This window comes from Aptenodytes patagonicus, chromosome 2 (assembly GCF_965638725.1).
Source record: "Aptenodytes patagonicus chromosome 2, bAptPat1.pri.cur, whole genome shotgun sequence".
NCBI classification, from domain to species: Eukaryota; Metazoa; Chordata; class Aves; order Sphenisciformes; family Spheniscidae; genus Aptenodytes; species Aptenodytes patagonicus.
Genome location: NC_134950.1, coordinates 112760898 through 112787391, shown reverse-complemented (window position 1 = coordinate 112787391; position 26494 = coordinate 112760898). Strand labels below are relative to the sequence as shown.

The window sequence follows — 26494 nt, the reverse complement described above, 5'->3', positions numbered from 1 at the left end:
CCACTTATAGGGGAAAAAAAAAATTAGAGTTTTTAGCAGACTATGCATGGTATGGTCTTTTATTTTTTTCCTGGTATAAACTTGTCATTCCTTGTTTTTTCACCTATTGACTAGAACTGCCTGCTTGAAAAAGAAAGAATGCTTTAACGTTGAAAACACACCCTTATGTTCAATGTTAGTGACATTAGGCAATCGATGCTGGATTTGAAAATCAAAGCCACTTCCTTTTCATTCTTTGAAAGTGTTCTCTTATTCGCATCTGTTCAGGCTGAACGTCAAAGGTAGGATAGATTGGTTACGTCCCTGTGATGCTGAGCAGCTTCAGTGTATTGCTGGAGGAGAGAGAAGTGACCCACCCAGAACAACAGAGGATGTGAGCAGCCCTGTGCTCTTCATGTATCCATATATATATAGACCACATGGGGAATCTCTTATTGGACCAATTAATAAATGCGCAGCTGGATTTGAGCATCAGCAGCATATTCTTTCCTGATCCGTGAGGAGCCAGCTCAGGTTCAAGGGATGCTTCTTGCAAAGCTTGACTGAGCAGCAGCACACGTGCCCGGCAATGTCAAGCACATAGTCAGGGAGAAAGAGCTGGGGAGCTTGTCCTCTGATGGGACCTGTTCGGGTGTTTGACTGCGACTTTAGCATTACGTGTTACAGAGCGACATGGCCGGCTCTCTTCTGCACAGGGATGAGCGGGTCAGGATCAGGCCAGCCTGATCGTTGGTGTATTGGGCCAGGGAGTGACAGAGGGATTGCAGTGTAGTTTAACAGGCAAACGTAGCCGGAGGCAGGCTGTAGGGCTCAGCGTGGGAGTCTTGAGAAGTCTGGTTTTAGGAGCCTGTGATATTCGTCACAGTGCTTGCACTGGCAAGAGAAGAGGAAATGCCTGTGAAAGCAAGGAGAATGGGACCCCGCCACAGTCAATGCTGTAAGCGTGGGACTGTGCCAAGTTGGGTGGAGAAGAGGGATTCTCATCTGCTTCATGGTGCTCGAAGCGGTTGGGAAAAAAAAGTGTTAAATTTGGGTTAAACCAGGAAGCTGGCAGTCAGAAAAAGCAGACAAAAGCAATTCAGGTAAATACTACTACTGTGACAAAATCAGTCACAGTCAGGAGGATCATTTGAAATATAAGATAATCCTGGGATAAGCATCACAAGCATTTAGGGAAAAGTCCTTCAAATAATGTGGAAAATGGGACAGAGACAGGAAGTAGAGTCTTGCATAGGCTGAGGCAGCTAACAAACTTGATAGCAACCTGGCTACCCCTTGCAACTGTGAAATGTGCAGGAGTTTTGGACTCTTGTACGCATAGATTAATGTGATAATACTAAAAGACCTAGAAATGAACTGTCTATTCATCTGCAAGGGGAAAGAGTGACTGGGGATTTTGCATCCGTTTAAAAAGGAGGAAATTGCACTAAAACTGTAGACATGTGTCAAGTGAGCAAGAACATTTGATAGCCAAATAATTGATCTGGACTTCGTTAAAAGTGAAAAATGTATGAGATAGGAATGCGCTTGAGAACCACACAGTTTGTGTTAAGTTACGATAGCTCCCTTCCTCCTTACACAAATCAGGAAACAAATGCCTTATTCACTTTTACATAACAGGCAGAGGTTCATTAATCATCTGCTCTGACGACAATAGGAGACAAAAACATCTTGGAGGTGTCTCAGATGAATTATAGTTAAAATTTGCCATTAATTTAAACACAAGTGCTTAAGAAAGTTGTTAAGATACGATTTCTATGTGGACAGATGACCCTCGGTCTTTCTCCTTTGCTACTCTGCCCTGCTTCACTATGGATTATCACCCAGGGATGACATACAATGACATTAACTGCTTAAGGACTAACTTGTGGGGTGACTCAAAAAACTAATGAGGCGGTCAAGCCCTCCGGCACTTTCAAACCACTAGTTCTTACACCACGTGGGAAATGGCATCCAGTTGTCCACATAACGAATTCCTCTCTTCATGCAACCCGATGTAGAGCACTGGGAGGAAGAATAATATTGCAGCCTTTTAAAAGGGGGAAACCCCCCCATCAAGAGGCAGTTTTAGGCTAACTCTAGAATACAAATTGAAGTGAATGAAAGTTCATAAATCTCCAGCTAAGGACAGAAATGTGTCATACCAGCTTTTTCACGGAGGCATCAACAGAAATAGGCAGAGCTGTGAACTGAAAGCTGTTTAGAAATGCCCACAGTAGCTCTTTTTATGCACCCCAAACACAGAGCGTACCAATATATACCACTACAGTCAATATCTAGGGCCCTGGAGCTGCTGAACCTTTAAAGTCAATCTCTTTCTCCACTCCCTAAAGCTGAGGGCACAAAATTGCTGAACCAACAAAAATGCTGCTCAGTCAGAAGTGTGGCAGACAGATGCCTGGATGATCTGTGTAGCTACTCACCGCTTCTTCTGGTCATCAGGAACTGAAAGAGAAAGAATGGGATTTAATTTTAGAGACTTATTTGACTGATGTTAGTACTTCTTGAAATGTATGTAACTGCAAAGTACTTTATTATTACTTTCCAACCCAGGTGTCATGCAGTTCAGTTTCAGATTCTTACCAGACACTGTTGCATGCATATGCCTATTTCTTTCTTGTTAGCCAAAGTGAAATGACTGAAAAAGTCAGTTTTAAAAATCTCTTAGGTTAGTTATGCCTCTCATTTCACAGCATTGCTGGACAGATGTGGGAGAGAGAATAAATGCCTGACAGCTGAGAAGCAGACAGTAAATGATTGTCAAATAAGAAGTCGAAATAAAGGCAATGGGAATTCTTGGCACTTATTCTCTACTACAATGGTTTGATGGTTATACGCATCTGGGGCTGTACAATATACACATTCAAAATGCACTTACAAGGGCTACTCTTGGCTTTCTGGAACATGGCTGCCTCCTGCTTGATTGCTCATCCACCTTTCTCCATCCTCTAAGGAAACTTCTGCAAGTTCCTCCACTTCTCTCTGCCATCTCCTGATTCACCCATGCTTTGGCACTTCACATGGGTCTTTTCTTCCTTCCAGCACCCAGAAAAGTTTTTGGTTCTTCCTCTAAGATCCAAGCTCAACACTTTGAAGGGACTTCTAAAAACCCAAGAATGGTCCTTAAGGGGACGTTGCCAACAGCTCCACAGCAGAACCAAAAATCTTTCTTTCTACCTATCCTAGCACGTGCTACAGCTGGGAGTAGGAATAGATATATTTACACATTGTGAAAAAAGTAAAGGTGTTCTTCTGAAAATGAAATCAGAGATGTGAGAGTTGTGACAGTAAAAGTTGCCTATCACACACAATCAGTAAAGAGGGAATTTCCACCATCAGAAAGAAATGCAAAACTGTGCAAACTGGGCCAACTCCCCAGATACTCACAGCAGATACACATAGGACTCATATCTTATCACAGGAGCTTTACCAATATTGCAAAACCATTGTGAAAGTTTATGAAAAAGGGGAACCCAGAATTTACCAGAGTACAAAAAAAAACGCTCTTGAGACTGTTTCCATTTTAGCCTAGCCACATTTCCAACCTCTGGGGGAAGATTTTTAGGAAAAAAAAAAGTAATTAACAGACTGCGGGAAGTCTTGATGCAAGAGCACAAATACTACATGGGAAGGGAAAATGTTTCAGCCTCCTGCAACTGAAAACTGATAATGCAGTGATGGCAGCTCGGGTTGAAAGGAGTCATGATAATAATGAATTCTTTCCTTGAACCCCAAGAGAACCCACCAAAATAGTGGATGTGTATGAGGAACCCTAGAAAGGCATCTCCTCTCAGTTATCTGAGCAAGGTTACATGCAACTGCTGTATTACTGTAGCATACCGGGTAGTGTTAATGCAGGCACATGCTGGACTGTGGGCTATGGCCCATTAGTCCTCACCTTGGCTGAAAGTCAGGCTGGCAAAATGGCAAAAAAGTTGCAGGATATTTGATTTGGAAGCTAATTTAGATTTGAGATGACTTTCCTAACAGACAAACATCGAGTAATGAGTTCATACAGGGTTTTTAGATTGCTAATTTTTCCTTGGTTTTCAACAGAATTTGATTAGCGGAAAGATGTCTTTTGGTAAATTTATGGTTGAATTGAGTGAGATTCTTGAGATAGCAAGAAACTAGGCTTGATGACTCAGGAGATCCCTTTTAGGTTAATGGGTATAGCCCATACATATTGATAAGCCATGGCATATAAATAGGTAAATGACTTCTGGCTGATGTGTGAAGCCATGCTAAACCTGACAGAGAGTTGTGTTGAAAGCGCCTTCATTTGGGTGGATGATACTCCATGCAAACCTGTGAGGACTGCCAGTGGGTCTGCTGATGTTTAAAGTGTGAGAGCTGCAGCTTCATTAGCCTCCTTTGGGGTTAATGTGGGGCGTTGTATGGAGAGGTGGCAATGGGAGACCTTAGATCCAGAGGCCAAACTCTTTCTCTTTCAGTCCAAACAAGCCCCTTTGTGCAGTAAAAACAGCAGGGGCTGGGAGAATATGGGCATTAGGCTAAAAGCAGACTAAACCAAAGCTGCTCGGGGCTGAGGATGACTGGCTGCAGGTGAGTGTGTAGGAGCATGAAGCGTGAGGAAGGCATGACCTCGAGAGGGAGCGGAGAGAATTTCTTGGACTCAGCGTTGCTGGAGTGATAATCAGTTGAGACTCTGAGCACACTACACTTTCCTGCTTTGCTCAGGAAAGCAATCTTTGCATAGAGCACTGTAGTAAGACAAGACTAGATTGAGAATTCATCTGCTCAGTGTCATGTAGAAATCTTACCCTTCAGGAACATCCCTGTGAGAACCTACATAGCAAGTGGCTAACCACATTCAGGTGAAATGAGGCAACAGTGTTTTCCATGTGTACCTAGATTGTAAAACTGTCTCTTTTTTGATGACTTTGTTTCCTTGTTAGAGATGAAAATTTAAAAAGTGCAACGCATACTGTGTGCGGCTGCCAGGACAGGGAGTAATTTTCCCTGGGGTGTGCCCATGGGGTTTCTACATCGTTTCTCTGAAGAGTCTGTGTCCCTCACAAAGACAGTACTATTGCAGGAAATGAATGGCTTACGAAGGCTCACCAGAGCACCAAACATCTCTTTAATTACTTCACTGCATACAGAATAATTATAGAAAAAGAAGGATGAAAGCCCAAATGAAGTACAGAGGCCCTTGAAAAATGCCACCAGGTCAAACACTGCTGCCATCTGCTCCTCCTTTCCTATTGACCTGTCCTTTCATCTCAGCATTAAGTGCCCATTTCCTTTAAATAGCTTTTTATCCTAACCAACTCTCCTAATTCACAAAGCTGCTTGAACTTGTTTATTTTTGTTGACTGCCTGAAACAGAAGGCTTTAATGCTTCATTCCTTGTAACTGAGTAAGCTTTCCGGACTCTGCTTGCATTGCTTCAAGCAGCTAGGCAGTGGTCATCTGCCCCGACAATGCTAACTCGGCTTCTTCAGCCAGAAACAAAATAGACTCCATGAGTTTGGGGAGTAAGAGAGGGTGAAGGACAATAGTCACTGCAAGTAAGACATGGTCTATAAAGGAGAGCGCGTATCTTATATCAGTAAATACAAACAGGGAGAATTCTGCTTCATTTATCTGCAGGCTGAGAAAACTGCTTGGTATTCTTCCTCCTCGGCAGAAAATGACAGCACACAAAGTGATCGCGTTATTAATTCAGATGAATAGTAGCACACATCCCTGCGTTATATAATTATTTCATTAAAGTGAAGGATCAGTTTAAAACTTCATTAAAATCTAACCAGCAGAAAATAATATGATTCCACTGACATTTGATTTAATTAAAATCTGTAAGTTAGGAATATTAAAATGTGTATTAGCTCTGGAAGGTCTCTGAAAGCAGCATCGCCCAGTACCTTACCCCTCTACGCGCCATGCTTCTCAGAGAGCGGGGGGTAGCAGACGGGCACGAGGAGTTCTTGGGGTTCCGACTCAGTAAAGCTCAGCGACGCCAGCAATAAAGATGGCCTGCACACAGTCGTTCAAAACATCCTCGAATTAGTCAAGCAGGGTTTCCGCATTATCAAAGTAAGTATTACTTGTTCAATTCAGTCTCGAGAGTCAAAGAACTAAATTGATTCTCTGAACTGTGAGAAACAATGGCTCCGAGCCAAAGCCCGGTAAAACCAAGACAAAGATCTCCCGCTGACTTCAATAGCTTGCTGGATCTCACCCAATGCGAGTAAATGACAATTTTTTTTCTAAAATGAGTTTCTTTTTCCTGTGGCAGCTTCGCACAATATTTTCTATTGTGGCTACCTTCATTCGTACGCTGCTGTTCTCCTATGTGCAATTTCAGACTTGTATTGTTTCCAATACTTTATAATTTTGCATTGTCAGGGTAGTTTTCTCTGTGGTTTCACAGAGTGAATTGACCTAGTTAAAATTAAAGGTTGCCAGCATAAATTAGATTAGGTTGGTCTAATGATCTGAAAAAGCGCTGTAACATGCTGTGTTTGTCTTTATCGCCATGAGTAAGAATGGCTGGGTGAAAAGGCTGCTATTAGAGCTACTTGGTTTACACTGTTATAATTACAGCTCTGATGGTATCCTATTAGGATGCAACAAGACCAGGTGATCGGTTATTTCAATTAGAAATATAATAATTCCACTGTTTTATTTTTAGCTACGAGATTTCACATTCCATTTGAAATGCATGTGAATCTAGTTAGTAATAAAGTAATATAATTTGCTGACAGTGAAGATACTTCTACATTCTTAAGACCATCTATATTGTGAACCTCTCAAGTCTGAGATAAAAAGAGTATCTTATCCCAAACTTTGGAGATTGCAAGACGTGGATATCTTGCTCTCCGTATTTTAGCACAGGCCCAAGGTCTCTCGTTCATGAGGTACTAATACAGCAGACGTAAGAAGGGCGATGCATGTTACCAGCCTCATCTGCCAACAAACATCTCAAGTCTGACCCTTTCTAGGCACAGTGCAAATACTCTGAGACTGAGCTACTGCTGGAATAATGGCTGGCTCCGTCTTCTTATGCTTGCCCTTAAACCTGTTGGTTTTTGTACAATGAAAAGCGGACTAATGTCTTCTTAAGAAGGATATTTTCTCCTGTCAGTCCTATTGTTCCCGTAAATACCTCTCACCACCACTAAAAAAGGACAAGAGGATAATAGATATTCATCCTGAATGGAGTCCAGAAGCGCTTCACCTTGGGTACTGCATCACTCTTTGCAGGCAGAATCCCTGCAAATGTCAAAGGAAGGTCTATTAATAATAATACATAGATAATAATTAGTAAATAATTGATGTTGACATTGCCATTTGCTGCTGGGTATAGCTCTGCTGTGTGCACGGTAAGCTGAATGGTTGGCTCCACTGGCAAAAGCTGTATCGCTTTTTGACTTGTTGATATCCATCTGTCCGTCACGCCACTACCTAATGCATGGGTGTGTAAAGATTGTTACGCTGAGCTGTAGGATACCAACACTTCTATATGTGGGCGCAACTCCCCACAACTCTGTATCAGACCATTACTCTTTCTTCTCAAGCCAATTTTTAACACAGCTGCAGCCCAAAGAGACTCTCTTTTGGATCCATTTTTCAATGTGGAAACTGTTATTGTTTTAAACCTATTTTCTGCTCTTTTGTGTGCTTTGCTGTTTGTTAGTAAGAATTCAGCCTATCTGTCAAAAACTGCACCTGGGAATGGTTTTTGCATTGATTATAGAATGGTTTTGTTATTTTTTGGGCTACAGCTGCATTATCGCTGTCATCTTAAAGGTATTGGGACACTTCAAACCTGCTGTTTTCTTCCTTCCTTGTGCATAGTCAGTTGCTATTTTGAAAAGAGAGGAGGGAGAAAGGAATGGGGTGACTGAGGATGGAAAGACTTGGGACAATGAACAGGGAAACATTTTTGTCTTGGTTTTTCTTTTGGAGGAACCCATCTTGTGTTTGTACCACTTCTGAGTGGCTGCAGCAGAAAGTTTCTGCTTCTCCATGGGGTCTGCATCATCTTAGGTTTCTACCTCAAATGTTTCAACAGTTGATGCTCCTGGGATATCTTTGTCTGAATGCCATGTAGTCCTTACTATCAGAGAGAAGCACTAATGAGATACCTGCCCCTCATAGCATCCAGCATTGTGTAGCAGTGGTTGCTACAGAGTGCTGTGTAAGATTAGCAGTTTCCCTTGGCTTTCAGTAGGACTGTTTTGTTTCCATCCCTGTATCCCAGCAGTGTTATTTACCCCCAGCACATCCTGGCCCCTGTGCTCAAGAAACAGCTTTAATTCTACAGTTGGGCACACAGTGCCTCTTCTTCAATATCAGCAAGCCTAGAAAATCCAAGTCTTCTTTCCTAAAACATAAGGATGTCCTGGAGCGTGCTTACAGTGTGGTTTCTCAAGGCTGGGCTAGCTGGAAGAGGGAGCATTACAAGAAATAGGCATGGGAGCACAAATACAAATTTTAATGATCGGACTTGAAATTGACTGAGGGCCAGGCAAATATGTGCTAACATAAGGCAAGTTGTGCTGGTGAAAATCTAGTATAGTTGAAAATAGAGCTGCTTGAAAGTTATTTAACAATGCATGGCACACTGCAGTGGTTCAGAACAGCCGAGAAGGAGTGCCTCGGATAATAAATGCTGTAGTGGAGTTTAGGTAGGTGTGAGATGTTTGTCTGCACTGAATAGCATAGCAGCTTATTCAGGCCAAGTGAATAATACATCACTGATTCCAACAGACTTTACTGTTTACTAAGTCCTTACATTTAGATTTACACAGTGGACCGGACTGCCAGAATGCGTCTTGAGTTGGTGAACTGCTACTCCTCAGCTGAAGGAGTTCGCTTGATCTATGTGATAAGCAGTATGCACACTTAAAGAAAATCAAGGTAGTTTCCTCATGCAGGGCCTTACATGCTTCAGTGCTTGTATGCACGCTCCCTTTTGCACTATTGCCAGGGAGAAATTCTTGACTCCGGTCCTCAAATTTCCTGAAGAAGGTATAGCAGGTGGTTGGAGATAGTCCTTTTAAAGGTGAAAAAACCCACTATCTAGTATCTTCACTGAAGAGATCTTACAGCTATTGAATCTACAATCCATTGGGCTTCTTTCTTCACTCTTGACATAAAAATCACCTCACTGTTCATATTCCAGCAAACCTAAAGCTTTCTTGTCCACAGTCTCTCAGGATCCATTTAGACAGCAAAAGCTATCCAGATGCCAGCACTCATGTCAATGCTGCATTTTGTGCTTGAGTGGTTTAGCGCTATGAAACTTAACTCTGAGACTAGTGTTTGGAAACCCTGCCCAAGGGACAAAACCTACATCCGACCTCCTGTATTCCCCGTTTGCCTTCCTTGACTCATCATCTCTCCTGAAAATTTCCTTGCCTGACAGTTCATTACCTTACATGAGGGCGGACAACCCTCTCCAGAGTTTAAACAACATGAGTTGTGCCTCATGCTGTCTATACCAGCCAGCTTTGCAGTTCTGCCCGCCCTGTACTTTTATCTACGCTATGTATCCATGTCATGAAGACTGCTTCACAACCTTGGCTGGTAAGTAGACTTTGTATTATTGAAGGGCTTGGGGTCACCCACTGGGCACACTTGCAGACCGTCACTCAAGTGAGGAGGAAAGGTTACTCACCTATCACCGCTGATCTTCTGTTCTTTGTTTTAGTCCCTGTGGAATTTTCAGGAAGCCAGGAGATATGCTTGATCCCCTTTTTTGGTTTTGCATGCAACCCTGGTAGTGTTGGTGGTTGTAGTAGTACCAGTAAAACATAGGAGAATAGGTGGATGGAGATGCCACTGGGGGTATCATTAAGGCAAATATTCCCTGACTAAGTGTTACGTGTGTGTGAATGTAGACAGAGACAGCACATCTCCAAGAAGGTTGATTAAAGGTTAAATAATCTTCCTTTTCATAATGGACCCCATGAGACGCTCTAAGGCTGCTACAATAGACCGAGTGAACAGCATCGTTGCACAGTTCTTTTAACAGCCCTACATATTTTCCATTATTGAAAATGGTTTCTTTTACAGATCAGATGCCCCATTAGTATTGTTATGATTTCTTGTCATTCTGACATCAGTTGCATTTTATCCCTTGTGATTTCTAGAATACATCTACTGTTGATTTTTTTCCAGTCCAGCAACAGCTTAATCCTCTTCCCATCTCATTACAATATGAGAAAATTGAGATTGCTGGGGGGACGTTAGTTAATAAACACATTGCCTGTAGTGCCCAGACAATTGATGCATTTTTCCATCTTTATTTAATGGGATGTTATTTCTCACATTGAAATATCCAGGCTATAGCAGTGGAGAAATTCTCAGTGTGCTACAGATAAACTCACACTGGAAGAAAAAAAAACCAGGAAACGGTTACTACTTTAATGAAGAAGGAAAACCCCTATTAGGCAACTTGCTTCATCTGTTTGTTTGAAGCTGAAATCTAAAAGCTGATTCTCCACTTGCACTGGTTTTATATTTGTCCCATTGACTTCAGTGGAATTAATCCTAATTTACATTGGTATGAGAAGAATTGGATCACCAAGGTCTCATTATTCCAGAGTGTAACCAATGACCTGGTAGAGCTTTTTATTCTCTGGCTAGGAGGATGCTGTAAGGGTTGAGAGATTGTTCACAGCACAGACAGGAAGATGAGATAAGACAAAGCAAAAATAAAGTGCTTCAGACTATTTCATTCCAGGGGGCTCGTCATCACAGGCCACAGGGGATGGCTTTGCATTTCCATTATGCCACCGTGTGCTTGGAATTGCATTCCCCAGGCATTTTCTCCAGAGTGCTAAGAGAGCTCACTGACAGAGTCCGGACACACGACATACTCCTGACAACGCCAGTTCTAGTTCTTAGTCTCTGCCAACATCCCTTTCCTCTCCTCATCCCTTTTCTTTTAACACTTAGGGAGAATAACCATGTTTTTAAATCAAGTGGCTGCTTTGCAGAAATTAGTGGTGAGCAAAACAGAGAGCAAGCAAGCGCTGACAGGGATGCATAGACATTCAGCCAGAGCATCCTTTTTTCCATTTGCAGTTTACCGTACCGCTTAATAAAGACTCTGGAACAAAAAGTGGTTTGGTATATTACATATTTATATATAAATTACAGCCAGATTACTCAAACTCAGTGGTGGCAGACAGCAGCTGTTGGTTCTGTGCTTGGCCCTAAGGGGAGAAGCACTACCACCTCTTCATCCCCCACCCTGCCTCTGTACCACGGGCTGTCACTTTCCCAAGGGAGGACGCAAACTGCATTTATCTGCCCCACGCTGCTACCGCTCCACAGCTTGCAGGCCATCAGCGGTACACCTATCACCACTAGGAATCTCTGTTTCAGTTCATTTCCACCCTTGTGCACCATACTGCTTATGTTCACCGTGCTCTGTTGTGCCGTGCCTTTTGTCTTCAGAGTCCCACCTCACTCCGTCTCCTCATCCTCTCGTGGCTTCCAGACCCTTCTGACAAAATCTTACTCATTTCTGACCCTGGTTCTGTCTGGCCAAAGTTAGGCTGTTTCATCTGATCTCCCTATCTCCTACAGATGCACTTCAGCAGATGTGATCATCTGCCCAGAAGACCTTTTCCTTCTGTCTCCTTACAAACCATTTGAAGGCAGCTTGGAAAGTTATTGCTCTAATTTCACAGCATTTCATACTTACCGTGCTCAGGTCTGAGGCAGTGCAGACTACAGCTAGCTCCAACAGCATGTGTTTAGACTTCTAAATATCCATTGAAATCGGTAATAGGAGCCCAAATAGGAATTCAGAGCCTAAATGTTTCTTTGGCGCTGAGCTTTGGTCCTATAACAATACTCTGAATGAACTTAACCTTCCTTAATCCTTCCAGAAAGCCAATGTTTGACCTTTCACCGTGGACTGCAAACAAAGAGTTTGCATTTATAAACGATCCATCTTGCAGGAAAAAAAATAATCCCTCTGAGCTCCTGAGTTCTCTAACACAAAGCATTAGTATCTTTGCTGAGAGGATAAAACTTCATTCTTGATTGAGAAAACGGAACAAAAAAGCATTTGATCTGATTGACACGGCTATTCTGGTTGCATTGGGTAGTATGTTTAATCAATAAGCTTTGTCTTTCAGAATACTAATGCTTATCTTGTACTTGCTGCTTCTCAAAATACTGTTTGCTACGAATTATTTGTTTAATATGATGGACAAATATCTGACTGCACCAAGAAAGCCTGAAAGTCACAGAGCGTGAGCAGTGGGGCTGTTCTTTAGGAGCCCAGACAGGGTGGCTTATAGATAATCACTCCATCATTCATTTCTTAGCATATCTGTTAAATATGTTATGTTTTCTTGGAAATGGTGTCTGAAGTGGCCACAGATTTCCAGTGTGGTAGTATATAGTGACTACGACTACTATGGACTCTTATTTGCAGGTCTCCGAGTACAATCCAGTAAGCAGTCATTCTGTTTCAGTTCAGGGACTTTTATTTAATGTCAGTAGTTATGGAAAACCAACCTTTTCATGTGCTTTGCAGATATTAATGAAGATTAAAAAAAGTTAATATCTGGATGTATTGGAATACTAAAACACAAATCAGGTACATTTCTTTTGACTGGTGCCACTCAGCTCAATAATATCCTTCCATACAAAAATTAAGTTGTAGGAGGTATAAATATTTACATTATCATTTACATTAGGAGGGCTACTATGCCTGGATTATCTCTCTAAAGCTCCACAGACTCTTACTGAATAATTATTGAAGATGGAGGCACTGGTGGTAATATGCTACTGAATTTGGAGTAGGTTGTTAAAACTTAAGCAAGTCCTGAGTCAGATTTCCTTTAAAGTTGCATTTAAAGTCAGTCATGATGGGTAGTTATTGGTGCAAGTGATGAAAAAAATTAGTCTTTATTCTAGGAAGTTGGATTATAATTTAACTATTATTCTGCCAAGAGACTACACCTTTTTGTAAACTGCTAGCGAATTAGAAAAAATGGTCATGGTTTTTCAGAAAATGTCCCACGTCTTAAAAGAGGCATAGGATCTTTAAAAAACCACACCATAGATAAACAAAGTGCTTTGAACAAGATAAGGAAGCTGCAGAAATATGACATTATGTTTGCCTTGGCTGGCTATTGCTGCATTCATTGGTATTTTTTCTACCTGTTTTTAAATGAATAATGCTAATGTAGTTTCTCAACAGATATCAGTGATGATTTTGGAAAGCTGAGATATTTACTGAATATTTTATGTAATTTAAAAGGGCTTTCTTTTACTTACTGACAATGGCTATTGTCATTTACATAATTATAAAAAAAAAATTCAAAATGTATTTAAGGTGATCCTACACTTAAAATACAGAGTTTGGAAAACAAACAAGAATTTGACTAATTTTTAATAGCACATGTGAAGGAGGTAGTGGCATAGCTTAATAAATACAAAATAGTGAATGTAAATAATTATTTACAGTTCGTGCAGAGAAGCAAATGAGAATACTGTATTTGTTTCTTTATAATAAAATCGTTACCTGCTTCATACACAGCCCTTGTGGAATTGAGTATGTCTCAATGGTATTATACACAACTGTTTCAACATAAACAAGAAAACGCTCAATAAAAAGCAGTTTATAAGCAGTATATTCTTTAAAAATATTCACCAGTCTGGGTTCAAAAGAAATAAGGCCTACAAGATACACTCATGTATGTACCGTGAGTCCATCCTAGGCATTGCTGTACCTGTTACTCAATTTGAAGAAAAATTTGGTAGAGGAGTGGCAGTTTCAAAAATATATGCTTTTACGTTTCAGGAAATAGAGATGGCTGAGTAGAAGAAATATGTTAATATTAGCACCTCCACTGAGAGAATGATGGCAATATTATTGAGGAGCACCTAAGAATCCACAGAGGAGAGGGATATTGTCAATGTTCCAGCTGCAGTGCAAGCCGCGATCAGATAAAATAAAGCTTCATTAACGCTACTGCTCCTGGAACTTTTTTTTTTTTAATATATATTTGTTTCTATGCGCAGATTCTGGGTGCTCTGGAGTATTAAGCTCTTTGAACACTGTATCTGAAGAAAGACTGGAATCAGGATGTGAAGGAAGGGGCTGTTTTTTTACCTAGGGACCTTGCCTCCGACAAAAGCCTTATCTCATTTCACTGTTGTGTCAAACTGGCACGATGCGTGCGCCCTGCCCGCCTCGCTGACGAGCTGCAGCACGGTGGATAGAAAATGTTCATTTATCGCCTAGACAAGCTCTAAGGGGCTCTGCTGCAACTTGCACTTTTGCTGAGAAAATGCCACATGCTGGGCTAAGTTCATTTGTGTTCTAACTCCATTAAAGCTAATGGGCTTTCCCCAGGAACGAAGATGGTTCCTTGAAGCTAGGTGGAAATGAAAGAAGACATCACTTAAGGGAGCCGAGATATGACTGAAATGAAATCTGAAACTGTTTATTCCTGGGTCAGGAGCTGGTTTTTCTTTTTCAGCTTATCTCTTGGCCTAGAAAGAATTTTATAGCATAGGATATCCATACCCTTATCTAGGCTGGATAATAAACCATGCACTGGGAAGCATACACTTCCAGACTGTGCGGCTTCCTCTTCCTCCAGACCACCACCTCCATCTCACTCTTCCTAATCTGCCTATTGGAAAAAAACAGCGTTAATCTTTTTTTTTTTCTTTTCCTTTCTTGCCCCAGCTGAAGCCTTCTTTGAGAAAAAAAAAAAATCTAATGCTTTCTTCGTTCTCAACCTAAACTTAGTAGTGATGTATGCGTTAATAATTAACTGAAATGTATCTGATAGCTGGCTCTTGCCTAGGCATATTTGATAGTGGGCCATCAGCTGAAAGTACAGGCAGCGTTGGCCTTCAAGGGTGGTAGTGTCTTAGGTTGCAAGACTCCAGATTCCTCTCCTACCTTTTCTTTATGCCTTAGTGCTTTCTCGGTCCTCCCAGAATTTGTGCTATCAGGGTTTCTGCCCGTCTCCGGGCTGTCAGAGCACCCCTGCCAGGAGATACAGCAGTGGCATGGAGCACCCATGCTTGGCGCTGACATTCAGATTCATTTGGTGTCCCTAAATGGGTCAGGCTGTTTGGCTTCTCCATGAAGAGTCATCGTGTCTCGGTGTGTCTCCAAAACGCTGTCTCCTAGATCACGCCACACAGAAATTAGGGATGGGAAGGGAGTTTAGTGTTAAAGCAATATGTCAGGCTCTGAAAACTGTCTTTTTCAAACTTCTATGAATTGGGGCCTTTTTGAAGGGATTCCTGACTTTGTATGTTGAGACAACGTGAGCTGATCTATCTTAGATGATACCCAGTGTACGATGTGTCTTTATACCCCAGATGTAAGAAAGCATGACTTCTGAACTCAGACTATATATAGAGACTTGTGTGTACAGTTGCCTCATTCAGTCTTCACTGTCAGACAAAGTGATGGCCGTGACACCTCCTTAGGCATCTTCTAGCAAATTCAGTTAGAGATGTGAGTGTTCATCTGAAAAATGCACCTCACAGCTTCAGATTGGTTAGCATCAAATAGAGACAAAAAGAGGTATCAAAATCAGTGGTCATTCAGGAAGGACTTGTACAGGCTACCTCTGAGTACGCAACGTCACGCAGTGTGGGGGAATTTGTTCAAGTTCACAGTCACTTACATAGAGCATATGACCTGGGCCTGAGAGGACGTATGATTAACGGTGCCAGCTGGAAGCCGCTCCTAAACTCCTCCAAAGTTCACTGTATGGGAATAATAACCACCTGATGACATTCCGCTGGGCAACTTGGCATGAGCAGACAGCAAGCTTCTTCCTTGAAGACTATGACAACAGGGAAGTGCTGAACAAAGGAGCTGTGTGTTGCAAGGATGTGCTAATCATTTTTAAACAGGCAGCCCACAAAAGGACGGTGGAAGGCTACACATCCTTCAGAAATGCTGCTGGGAAAGGTCTGTCATTCAGAGGGAAACAGGAGAGGGTAAGAGAATTCCCCTCCTTATCTATTTTGATATTCTCCTGAGGACTACGTAGCTAGCTCTCCTATAAAGGAAGGGCAGGAGACCATGGTAAACTCTGGTCCCTCCTAAACTTAAAGAACAGCTGTGCCTCCCTCCCACTGAACACAGTGCCATGTCCAGCTGTGGTAAGAGTGAAAGGGGCGTGGGAAAGGAAGCTCAAAGCACCAGGACAAGGTGGTGGTGAAGGAAACACCCAGGACATAACTACACCAGCCACCTGTCATGGGGGTCACTGCTGAAGTTGGTGATCACCTTGACTCTGGTCTAGGATTAGTCCTGAGACCTTTGTAAGAAGATGACCCAGGGCTGTTGCTAAGCATGCTGAGGAAATGAAGGACCAGGGCGGGAGCACAGCCTTTCCTCTGAAGTGCCAAAGGTGCACCCTGTAGGCAGGGGGGCCTAAGCCCAACCATGCTCGTCCCCACTCACGAGGCTGACGGAGGCAGTGCCGTCATAGAATCACAGAACCACAGAATGGTTTGGGTTGGAAGGGACCTTCAAAGATCATCCTGTCCAACCCCCCTGCCATGGGCAGGGACATCTTCAACTAGATCAGGATGCTCAAAGCCCTGACCAACCTGACCTTGAACACTTCCAGGGATGGGGCATCCACAGCTTCCCTGGGCAACCTGTTCCAGTGTCTCATCACCCTCGTTATAAAAAATTTCTTCCTTATGTCCAATCTACACCCACCCTCTTTCAGTTTAAAACTACTGCCTCTTGTCCTGTCACTACAGGTAAAAAGTCTCTCTCCGTTTTTCTTATAAGCCCCCTTTAAGTATTGAAAGGCTGCAATAAGGTCTCCCTGCAGCCTTCTCTTCTCCAGGCTGAACAACCCCAACTCTCTCAGCCTTTCTTCACAGGAGAGGCGTTCCAGCCCTCTGCCCATTTTCGTGGCCCTCCTCTGGACCCGCTCCAACAGGTCCATGTCTTTCGTGTGCTGGCGACCCCAGAGCTGGATGCAGCACTCGGGTGGGGTCTCACGAGTGGAGCAGAAGGGGAAGATCATCTCCCTCCACCCGCACTTGGCCTTGTTGCACTTCGCGAGGCTCACGTGGACCCGCTCCTCCTTCTCGGGGCCGACACCCGAGGCACCCCGACCGGCTGATCGCCTCGCCCCCGGGATCCGCACAAGCCCTGCCGGGGCAGGCCGCCGGTCTGTGGGGCCAGGGCAAGTCAGCGCGGCCGGCGGGGGTGTCGCTCTCCCGCGGAGGGGGGTCGCCATCACGGGCGCCCGGCGGACCGCGCGGGGCAGGGGAGGGGGGCGGTAGCCCGCTCCCCCCACCCCTTGCCGCCGCCGCCGTCCCCCTCCCGGCCGGGCAACGGCGCGGGGCGGTGCCGGGGCGGGCCGACTCCTCTCCCCGCCCTCAGCCGCGGCGGCGCCCGGCCTCTTTGTGCCGCCCGCCCGTGCACCGCGCTGCCCTTCGTCTCGCCTCGCCGCGGCGCTACCCGCCCGGCTCCGGCCGCCGCTGAGGGGACCAGCGGGTCAGCGCGCCCTCGCCCTACTGCGGGGCTTCCCCGCCTCCGTCTCCGCCCTGCCGCCGTCGCTTTACCCCGCCTCGTCCTTCTGCCCCCGGCGCGGGCTCCTCGCCGCCCCTTCCCCCGGGCTGTCTGTCAGCCCGCCCTGCTCGCTGCCCCGCCGTGCCTGTGTCCGTGCTCCCCCCGCCGCCCCCGGAACTCCCCCGCCGCCGAGGATGGCGCCGCTGACAGCGCCCGTGCGCGCCTGAGCCGGCAGGGGCGAGCCCGCCGCCGCCGCGGGAGGAGGAGGAGGAGAGATGAACCGCTTCCAGCCCGGGGTCGCGCTGCTGCTCTCGCTGCTGTGGGAGGTGAGGTGGGGCGGGGGGGGGGGGGAGCGCTGCTCTGCCTGCCTGCGGCGGCTCCGACAGCCCCGGGGCGGATGGTTCACCCCTGGAGGGCGGCGGGGGGATCTGCCATCAGTCGCGACCTGGAGCTGCGCGGCCGGCGGAGGGGAAGCTGGCAGCCCGTATCCAGCCGGGGTGGGGTGTGGGAGGCGGTGTTACCGTATTTATTTTGGGGTTAATGTCCTTGCCGGAACGGGCTTGGCTCCACAAGCTCCTGGGCAGTGCGCGGTCAGGGGTGCGTGGGAGCGGCGATGCGGGGCCCGGCCGAGCTGGGCAAAACCCGGCAAAACCTTAGGAGGCTGCCGGGGAGCAGTAGTTACGGCTGTTAGCAGCGACCTGGCTTGCTTTCTTTTTAATGTTTTATTGCGGGAGCAGAAAAAGATTATCTGCGCTGTGCTGGAGCAGAGTAACACGGGACCTGTAGGCAGGGGCACAAGCTGTTGGAAGCTGCCTCTTCCTAATAGGCTGGCTGGCTCTCCAGGGGACGCGAAACGTGTGCCTTTCAGTAAGGGTTAAATGGAAGGTGCATCTTTTGTTTTTAAGTATCCTTTCGTGGACAAAATGTACGTTGCGAGGTAGAGGTGCGGCGGCATCAGCTCAGGAGGAGCCGTGGCGGCACCGAGCAGCGTGGTTAAACTTCTCGGAAAGCCTCGGTAGCGCAGCTTTAGTAGTTACAACAAACAAACGAAAAATTAGCAGCTTGCTTTAGTTGGAGGGGGGATTTGTGCCCCGCAGTTATTTCATGGGGCTGGGAAACCAGCTCCTTTTTTAGCAGGCAGATCCATAGATGTTTTCTGGCGGGGAACTGTCCCTTGGTCTTTGGTTTAACCTTGGGGTTGGGTTGGGGGCAGGCTGGGGGGCGTTGGTAACCACCCTGGGACAGGTTCATGGCGGGCACGCTGCCGTGGCAGCTCCTGGCGGCGGGTTTGCCACCACGCTTGAGTCACCGCCGGGACACGTGCGGTGGCAGCGTGCTGGGGTGACTTCTGAAACGCCCATGGGCTTGTCTTAGATACGTCTTTACATTTATAAAGCCCGGAGGCGGTCTAGCTGAAGGTGTCGGAGGGGTGGAGAGCTATGTTGCCTCTGATGGAGCAGTTTAGACAGAAAATGAATTATTATTATTTTTTTTTTTAAAAACCATACCACCAAACCCATACATGGACACCGGAGTGCTGGCTGTGTAATTATTGTTTTCGGTAGTGGATATAATTCATGAAAATGATGCTTACTACATGTTTATGCCACCTACGTAGATGAACAATTTCTGGTATGTTGCCCACTATGTCATCCAGCATCATCCCATTAAAACGCTCAGATCACAATCACCATTTAATATAAATAAATGTAACTCTTTTCAAGTTAATTGGGCTGCGTCTCGTTACCCCGACTGTAAACCTGGCCCAGAGCCTGGCCCGCGATTGCTCCTTGACTCTGCAGAAGCTCTTCAGAAAGCACGAATGGCAAAATGTCAATTAAATGAAACAGGCACCGGCATTTCCCAGAGGGAGTTTGTTCATCTGAGAGTGTGAAAGGCTTCGCCCCTCCAGGATCTGTTTGATTAGATGTCTCCGCTTTCTAATGCGTATTCCGCTGAAAAAGATCCTGCGTGCCTGAAAAAAGTAATTTGCATAAATCCTCTTTGGATGTAAGCCCATGTTGCTGTTATTTAAGCTTTTATACTGGTTTTAATTGTGGGGTTTTTTTTCCTTTTTCTTTTAATCTAGAATGTTTGTTTTGCCATCTGGTTTTGTGGAGCTTTTTCTTTTTTGGAAGTGCTTAGGATACCTTTTTAAATGAGATGCTATGTAAATAAGGAGTATTACAAATTGTTTTAAGTTGTACTCTACAGGGAAAGAAAGGCCCAGAAACAAAATGCTGGGGGTTTAAATAACTGAATCGGAGACAGCTGGTTGTTTAGAAGGTTTTTGGTATTTGAAACTTTTGCTGTCTTCTGCACTAACTGCCATACTGGCTATTATCTGAAATAGCATTGTTACAATTTTTTAAAATCTATTTGCAGCTTTGACGTGATCTTAGTTAATATTTAACACAGCATGAGCTGACAAATATATTTTTCATTCAGCATTTTGGCTGAATTCATTCAGGCTTTGACTGTTACCCAATGGGGGGGGAAGCCATTTAGCCCTTCAGAGCAATTTGCAGTAGTTTACTGATGTTTAAAGTTCTCCTTGCTGAAATTACCCAAAATACTTGTTGCAAGATATTAATGTATTTTCTGTCTGTCTGCATTCGAAAACGCTATTTCTGGTTGTATGGATGAAAGGAATATAAACTCCTTCACAAGTAAACATAAATCCAGTTCAAGGTGGGTGTGAGTTTGGATGCAGGGAATGCTTCTTTGTGGCTTTCAGGTTGAATCCTAGTCAGTAACTGACTGTGCCACACTCCCGTGGAGAAGTGATGGTTTGCCGATCCTGATGTAAGGGCAGAAGATGTAAAAGAGGGACTGAGGGGCAGGGGAAGGCACTTGCATGTGCTCGTGGGTGGTTTCATGAAGGCGACTGAAGGCATCGCTATTGAAGCAGTATTTACATGTAAGAAACTGCTGGCTCTCGATGCTAGGATGTCGGTCCCTTCTCCAGAAGAGCTTGAGATACAGCACTCCGGCCATTTCTGTAATTAGTGTGGTGGTAGGAAAGGGGGATTAATTCTGAGTTTTCTTGTTTGACAAGGGTTTTCTGCCATAACCACGAAGACTTTATTTTCTTCCCATGGTGGAAGAAAAATCTCCAACCCCAGCACCTAGGTAACTCTGCTCTGAGAAGACCTTGATGTTAAGGGAGAAAAGCCAAAGATGCCATGAGTTTTGCTCACAACTTAGTCATCATTGAACAGTTTAACACGTAAGCTAAAATGAGGAACTTTTAAGGTGGATAACTTGACAGGTAATTTTGGTTCTTGCAGGAAGAAATGAACACTGTTGAATCTTCATCCATCTGTCTCTTCAAATTAATTTGGCTACTTGGAGGTAGCAGTGTGTTATTAACTGCAGTTGCCTGAAACACCCTTTTTTCACCAGGAACCTGGATGTCTGGTAAACGTGTAGTATTGGGGTATGTGATTTCAACATTCTCGAATAGCCAGTGGTCTCACTCGCTAGCGCAGCTTGTGGTTTCACTGACAGGACTGCATTTTGTCTCAGTTTTGTATGAAGAGATGGCTCTCAGTTTTATGGAAAGCTTTGAGGAGTGATGTCTGTTTGGGGTATATATCAAGATTTTCTGCTTTTATTTCATCAGACAACCCGAGGGCTTTGGCCGTCTGAGCTTAAACGTGACTTTAATGAATAGTGTTGTCTTTGGGATGGGAAAAAATAAAACTAAACAAGCAGCTCCCCCACCCCCTTGATGATGAAGCAAGCTTATTTTCAGCCTGAATGAGGGCACCAGGGTGTCTTGGTGTGGCTTACTTCTCAGACTGAGTGCTTGCTTTCTCTCCCGCAAGCTGCAGAAGTGCTGGGTGGAGGAGAGCTGGGTGGCTGAGGCTCAGCTCAAGGATGGGGAGGCTCAGCTCAAGGATGGGGAGGCTCAGCTCAAGGATGGGGAGGCTCAGCTCAAGGATGGGGAGGCTCAGCAGAGCTGTTTAAGCCTGGTAGAGGACCCTGCCTGTGCTGCAGCGGTAATAAAGAAGGTGTTTTATTGTTACTGCTGCTGAGTAGCTTGCTGGATAGCTTCAACTTTCAAAACTGTCGAATAATTTTAGGTGCCTAAGCTTCTGGTTGGCCCATATGGTGTGTCCAGAGGAACCTAGGAGTTAATGCAACTGCCTGAATATTTAAGTCAAGCTTTTTAGTGCTCTGAATTAGGGTAAGCTGAGGCCTGTGGTAGTCGCTGTAGGTGGTGTGAGATGTGGGTGAGAATCCCACCACGAAGGTTTCCATGTGGCTATAAAAAATTTAGATCATCACTTTTGGAAATACTAGCATTGATATTTCTACACACTCAGTTTCTCATTACTAAAAATTATAATGTGGATGCTGATAGAAATACTGATAATTGGTTGGTTGGAAAAAAGCAATCAGTATAGTCGTCTTGTTAATTTGTCAGATGAAAGATACTACAAAAATAGTCAAGTGCGTTTTTTAAAAGAATGAAAGAATGGACATGTCATATGAACAGCAAAATGCGTTATCTTGAAATAAAATTAAAACATTCCCGACGGTCTGTCATACAAGATTTATTTAAGTAAAAGCAAAGTTGGCTAGCTGCTTCCCACTTGGGTAACTGCTGTGTGGAGCTTTTTAGTATTATTTTTGTAAGTGGACTTCAACGGGACAGATTTTAGCAAATAAGATAAACCTAAAATCTCTGTCCTAAAATCTCTTCTAACCTGAAGAGGTTGGGGGGTTTTTTTGGTGTGGGTTTTTTTTTTTTTTTTTTTACCCTTGTACAAGCACATTAAGATGGACAACATTTTGATCATAGTAGGCACAGGTAGAGCTCAAGAAGTTGTGAGGATTATGGTGACGCCTCCCCCCTAGTTTCTGATACTTTTTTCTATCCATTAACGGTCAGGGTTTCTTTTATGTACAAATTACAGGAATGTACGTACCCTTGAATGTATGAATGTGCATGCACACCAGGGTTGCTGTCTCTCTGATGTCCCTCTCTGGAAGCCCACTGATACTGTCCTATTGATGTTTTAACTCTTGTGGGCATTGCGTCAGTGGGTGGTGGGAGGAATAATCCTGTCCAAACTGAAGGGGAAAAGTCTATCCCAAAAATTCTGCAAGGGAGTTGTTAGTGTAGATGTGTCCACTAACCCTCTCCTGCTTGTTAATTTTAGTTATGTAGGGGCTTAGCAGGTTAAACAATTTTTGGTTGGTGTTTTCGTGCCCTCTTGCAGCTGGTTGGAAAGCAGCTATTGCATTGCTGAGCGAGGGCAGGAAAGAGCTTACTTATGATTTATAGTTTGGGGATCCAACTGGTGCTGGCAAGTCTTCCCTGCTTCTTGACAGCAGTGAGATGGGCTGTGATTTCCAGGCAGGAGGACTGAGCTTGCACACTTTTCTCACTTTGCTCCTGCTGAGGAGGAGATGGATTTGTGTTCGCTGCGGGAAGGGAACGGTGGCCGAGTGCCATTTGCATCCTCTAAGGGGAGGTGCGAACAGCTATGCGGTGGGTTTTTTTGGGCTTGGGTTTTTTTTCATCGGAAAAAGCATCTATAAAACCTGTTTATTTTTTTACAGCAGTCAAAAATGTTTAGCACCTTCTGTTATGCTTTATCTATAAAAGGGAAGTCCTCTGACTCTTTTATCTTGGTACTTCCCACTCAGCTAATGCAGGTGGCTTGGAAGGATGTGTTAAACTTGACCAAAGCAAGCCTTTAGACTTTAGCTGCTCTTTGAAAATGGATTTAGCTAAAATCAGTGATAAAAGGCTCAATGGAAACTCTCTTTGGTTTAATGCAAGTTTATTTTAGTTTACTCCACTAGGAAGAGGCTTAGGAAAACTGGAATGAGCGTGCCCACATACAGGTTTGCTCTGCTCATCTGTGTAGACTGAGTTTACAGGCAGGAACAGATTAATGCCTGATCTTACGCTACAGAATTTAAAATTAACATTTCTTATTTCTTGCTGAGACAAGGTGGCTACTGAGGTACTTCAAATCTGTTGTGCTGTAAAGTAAAATCCATATAAATAAAAAAAGAACTATTTTTTTTGCTACCTTAAGAAAGGTAGCATTTTTGACTTTTTAAGCCTAATTTTTGAAGATGCTGTATTGTTTTGTATCCTCAGCAATGCAGCTGTTGCCACAATCTTTGTGTATTGCTGAAGGCTTTGTTGAAATCCTGTTAGGGTTTATTATGGCAAATACAAACTTTCTTCTGACTAGCAAGAGGCAACGCCTTTCTGAAACGATCTTTTTTTCTTTGCTTGAATAGAGCCCTTTGGGCAACAAATCTTAGGTCTGTCTGAAGGCTGGGGACATGGCCTGGGATCATGGGCGTTAAACAGCACTTCCAAGACAAGGGAAAGATAAGGTCTTAAACAGTGGATATTATCACTTTCCTGACATCAGTAAGGTAATACCTGAGATGAAATACCATGCCTGGTGTTTTGAGGGAGTGTGAGAGGGGAGTCTGGGTTTGTTGAATGCTTTCTTTTTTCTTTTTCTTTTATTTTTCTTTTTTCTTTTTAAGAACAATGTTTCTTGACAGGTTTCTCACATAATAAGTGGAAAAGTTTTCACTGCTGAGTTAAAAATGTCTTTCTTCTCAAGTGTGTCTTCGGCTTCGTGCTAAATAGGTGTTAACTTAACCCATGTTTTAAATAACTCGACTAAAAATCTCTTCCTCTTTCTCAATGACTCAGCTTTCAGTCTGGTAGATTTTTAGAAGGAAAGGAATTAGCAAGAAGTGGTTTCTAATCTGTGTCTGATCCAATGCAGGGGTGGGCTGTTGCTGGCAAGGGTGGTCCCTAACCCCTCATTCTGCTGGCTGTGTGTTCCCACAGGTCTAGTGACCATGTGGCTGTGGAGGAATCGGATCAACCCACTGATGCTATGGAAGACTAAGCCACCAAAAAGAGGATGGGGGAAAAAATTGAGAGGGAATAGTTTTCCATTGGTTCAGCAGAGTTTTGTGCAGTGGTAGCATCATGAAACTTCCTGCAAGGGAGGAGAGGGAATGTATGGCTTGGAGTGGGACTGCCCATTTTGGTAGCACACTTCTTGTTTCTGTACGTTAGATGTCACCTAACGGGAGTTACAGGACAGACAATATTGCATTTGTAACAAAGAAAATCTTACAGAACTTTTCCATGCAATGCTAGAAGGGAAAACTAGCCAAGTCTGTTTCTTGTTTTCCCCTGAAAGACGCTGTTAGATAAGACTAACTTCTCCAGATGGTGTCCTGTTGTTTTCCCACGTCACTTGCCAAGTGTCCGTCAGAGCAGAAGTTCTGAACCTGAAGCTAATGACCTCCCCAGTCTTTCCTGTCTATGGGGTGGGAGAGGGTTGTGGCTGGAGACCATACCCCCAGGGAAGGTCCACCATCAGCTGCAGTGTGGGAGGGACCATTGTCCTCGAGGCCAGCTGGTGGATAACTGTGAACACAGCAGTCCTCCAGCACACCATTCCCTCTGTCTCTTGTTTGGAGGTCTGAAAAATAGCCCCCACCTTGGCTGCATCCCTTTCATTGGAAGTGACCATGAAGTGATCTGTGCCTTACGTTTGAAGTTCAATGACAGTGGAAAGCGGCCGTTTTTGCAGGGTGCTGAAGCAGGGTGGTGGGAGCATGACCTGACTCCAGCCCTGGCTGCACTGTAAGCAGCTTGATCCTTTTCTGCCAGAGTAGGAATGATGGCATGCCAGATGGCTTGGTCTCCTGCCTCTGATGTTGGTGAGCATCATGCAGCTAAATAGCTGGCACTAGTTTTGAGGGTGGATCCTTCCTTCTCAGGTCTTGCGCTGGTGGAATTTAGAGGTAAGGATCGTGGACACCAAGTATGCAGCCCATATCTATACAGATCTGTCTTTCCAATACACTAAGTTAAGGCAAGTACATTTAATGTATTTTTATACCTTTCTAGTTACATGCGTTCCAGTCTGTTTGGATCCTCCCTCAGAGGAGGAAGAACCGGAGAACACTGAAATGAAATTAATGAGAGGAACGTGAACATGCGGGAGGGTGGCAGGGGTCTCATTGACGGCAGACTGAAGACCACAGGCAGCACATGTTTCAAGAGTCTTACACTTGATGTGAGAGTATTATTTTGTTGCACATGTTCATCATCTTCTTGGGGCTCAACGGCACTGCCACCCAAGGGAGGGTGATGTGTTTGTAGACCTACTCTGCTTAGCTCAGTGTTGGCAGCAGCGTAGCTGCAGTGACAGACTTGTGGTACCATGGGGTTAAGAGCTGATAGTGTGCCTGTGATCTAGAAGGTTTAGCCTTCAAGAAATTAGGAGCTCTGTCAGGGAATGTATACTAGCAAAAAAAAAAAAAAAGCCAATGGCTATAGTAGCAAAGGCAGTCTTGTTTTAAGTTGCTGCGAACTTGTTTTTTTGCTGGCACAGTTGTCTTTTTGCACACCTGATGGACAAAGGTAGGCCAACGAAATTCTCTTGTGTGTCCTGGCCCGAGTCTGTATTTCTCCCTTTCTGGACAGGAGACATGCCTTGCCTAACCAGAGAAGTTTAGTTGTTTGTACCACGCTGGTTTTAGTACAATCCCTTTAGTGTTGACACAACAGATTGATATTAAAGTGGTTGTACTGCACAGTGACTCCTATTTGGGCATGACGGTATGATAACAGTCTACTGGTCTCTACCTAGGGAATTGCCCAGGTGTAACTCAGTGTTTTGTTTCTCCCAATTTTATGAAGTCTCTTCACTGAAGTGGATAGAAAACCTGTTAACATGGCAAATTCCTTTCTGCTTTCCCCGCAATATCTCCGTAAATGCGGAAAGTTGGTGCAAGTGCTTCTTGCTGTGGCAGGTGACTGTAAGCTTGCTTCACCTCTTGGTGCAAGAACCAGGCAAGGATGAGTCAAGCAAGTGTTTTCTTTCATTTCTTCTTCTCGGGGGAAAAATGTATTGCTCATCACTACAGATAATTATCGCAATACTGGTGTAAGTGGGATCCAGGAATTCA

At 44.3% G+C, this 26494-nt stretch overlaps 1 protein-coding gene across 2 annotated transcripts in view; it reads left to right on the top strand.

Moving 5' to 3' along the window:
* Nucleotides 1-26494, top strand: part of VOPP1 (VOPP1 WW domain binding protein) — a 124946-nt gene that overhangs the window by 38444 nt on the left and 60008 nt on the right. The window contains exon 1 of one of the 2 annotated variants that reach the window (XM_076330758.1): nt 17455-17838. The exons of the other annotated variant lie outside the window; for it this stretch is intronic. Coding sequence (XP_076186873.1) covers nt 17788-17838 — 51 coding nt within the window. The 5' untranslated portion in view covers nt 17455-17787. Of the gene's footprint in view, nt 1-17454; nt 17839-26494 lie in introns of those variants that run through there. 2 annotated transcript variants of the gene reach the window in all.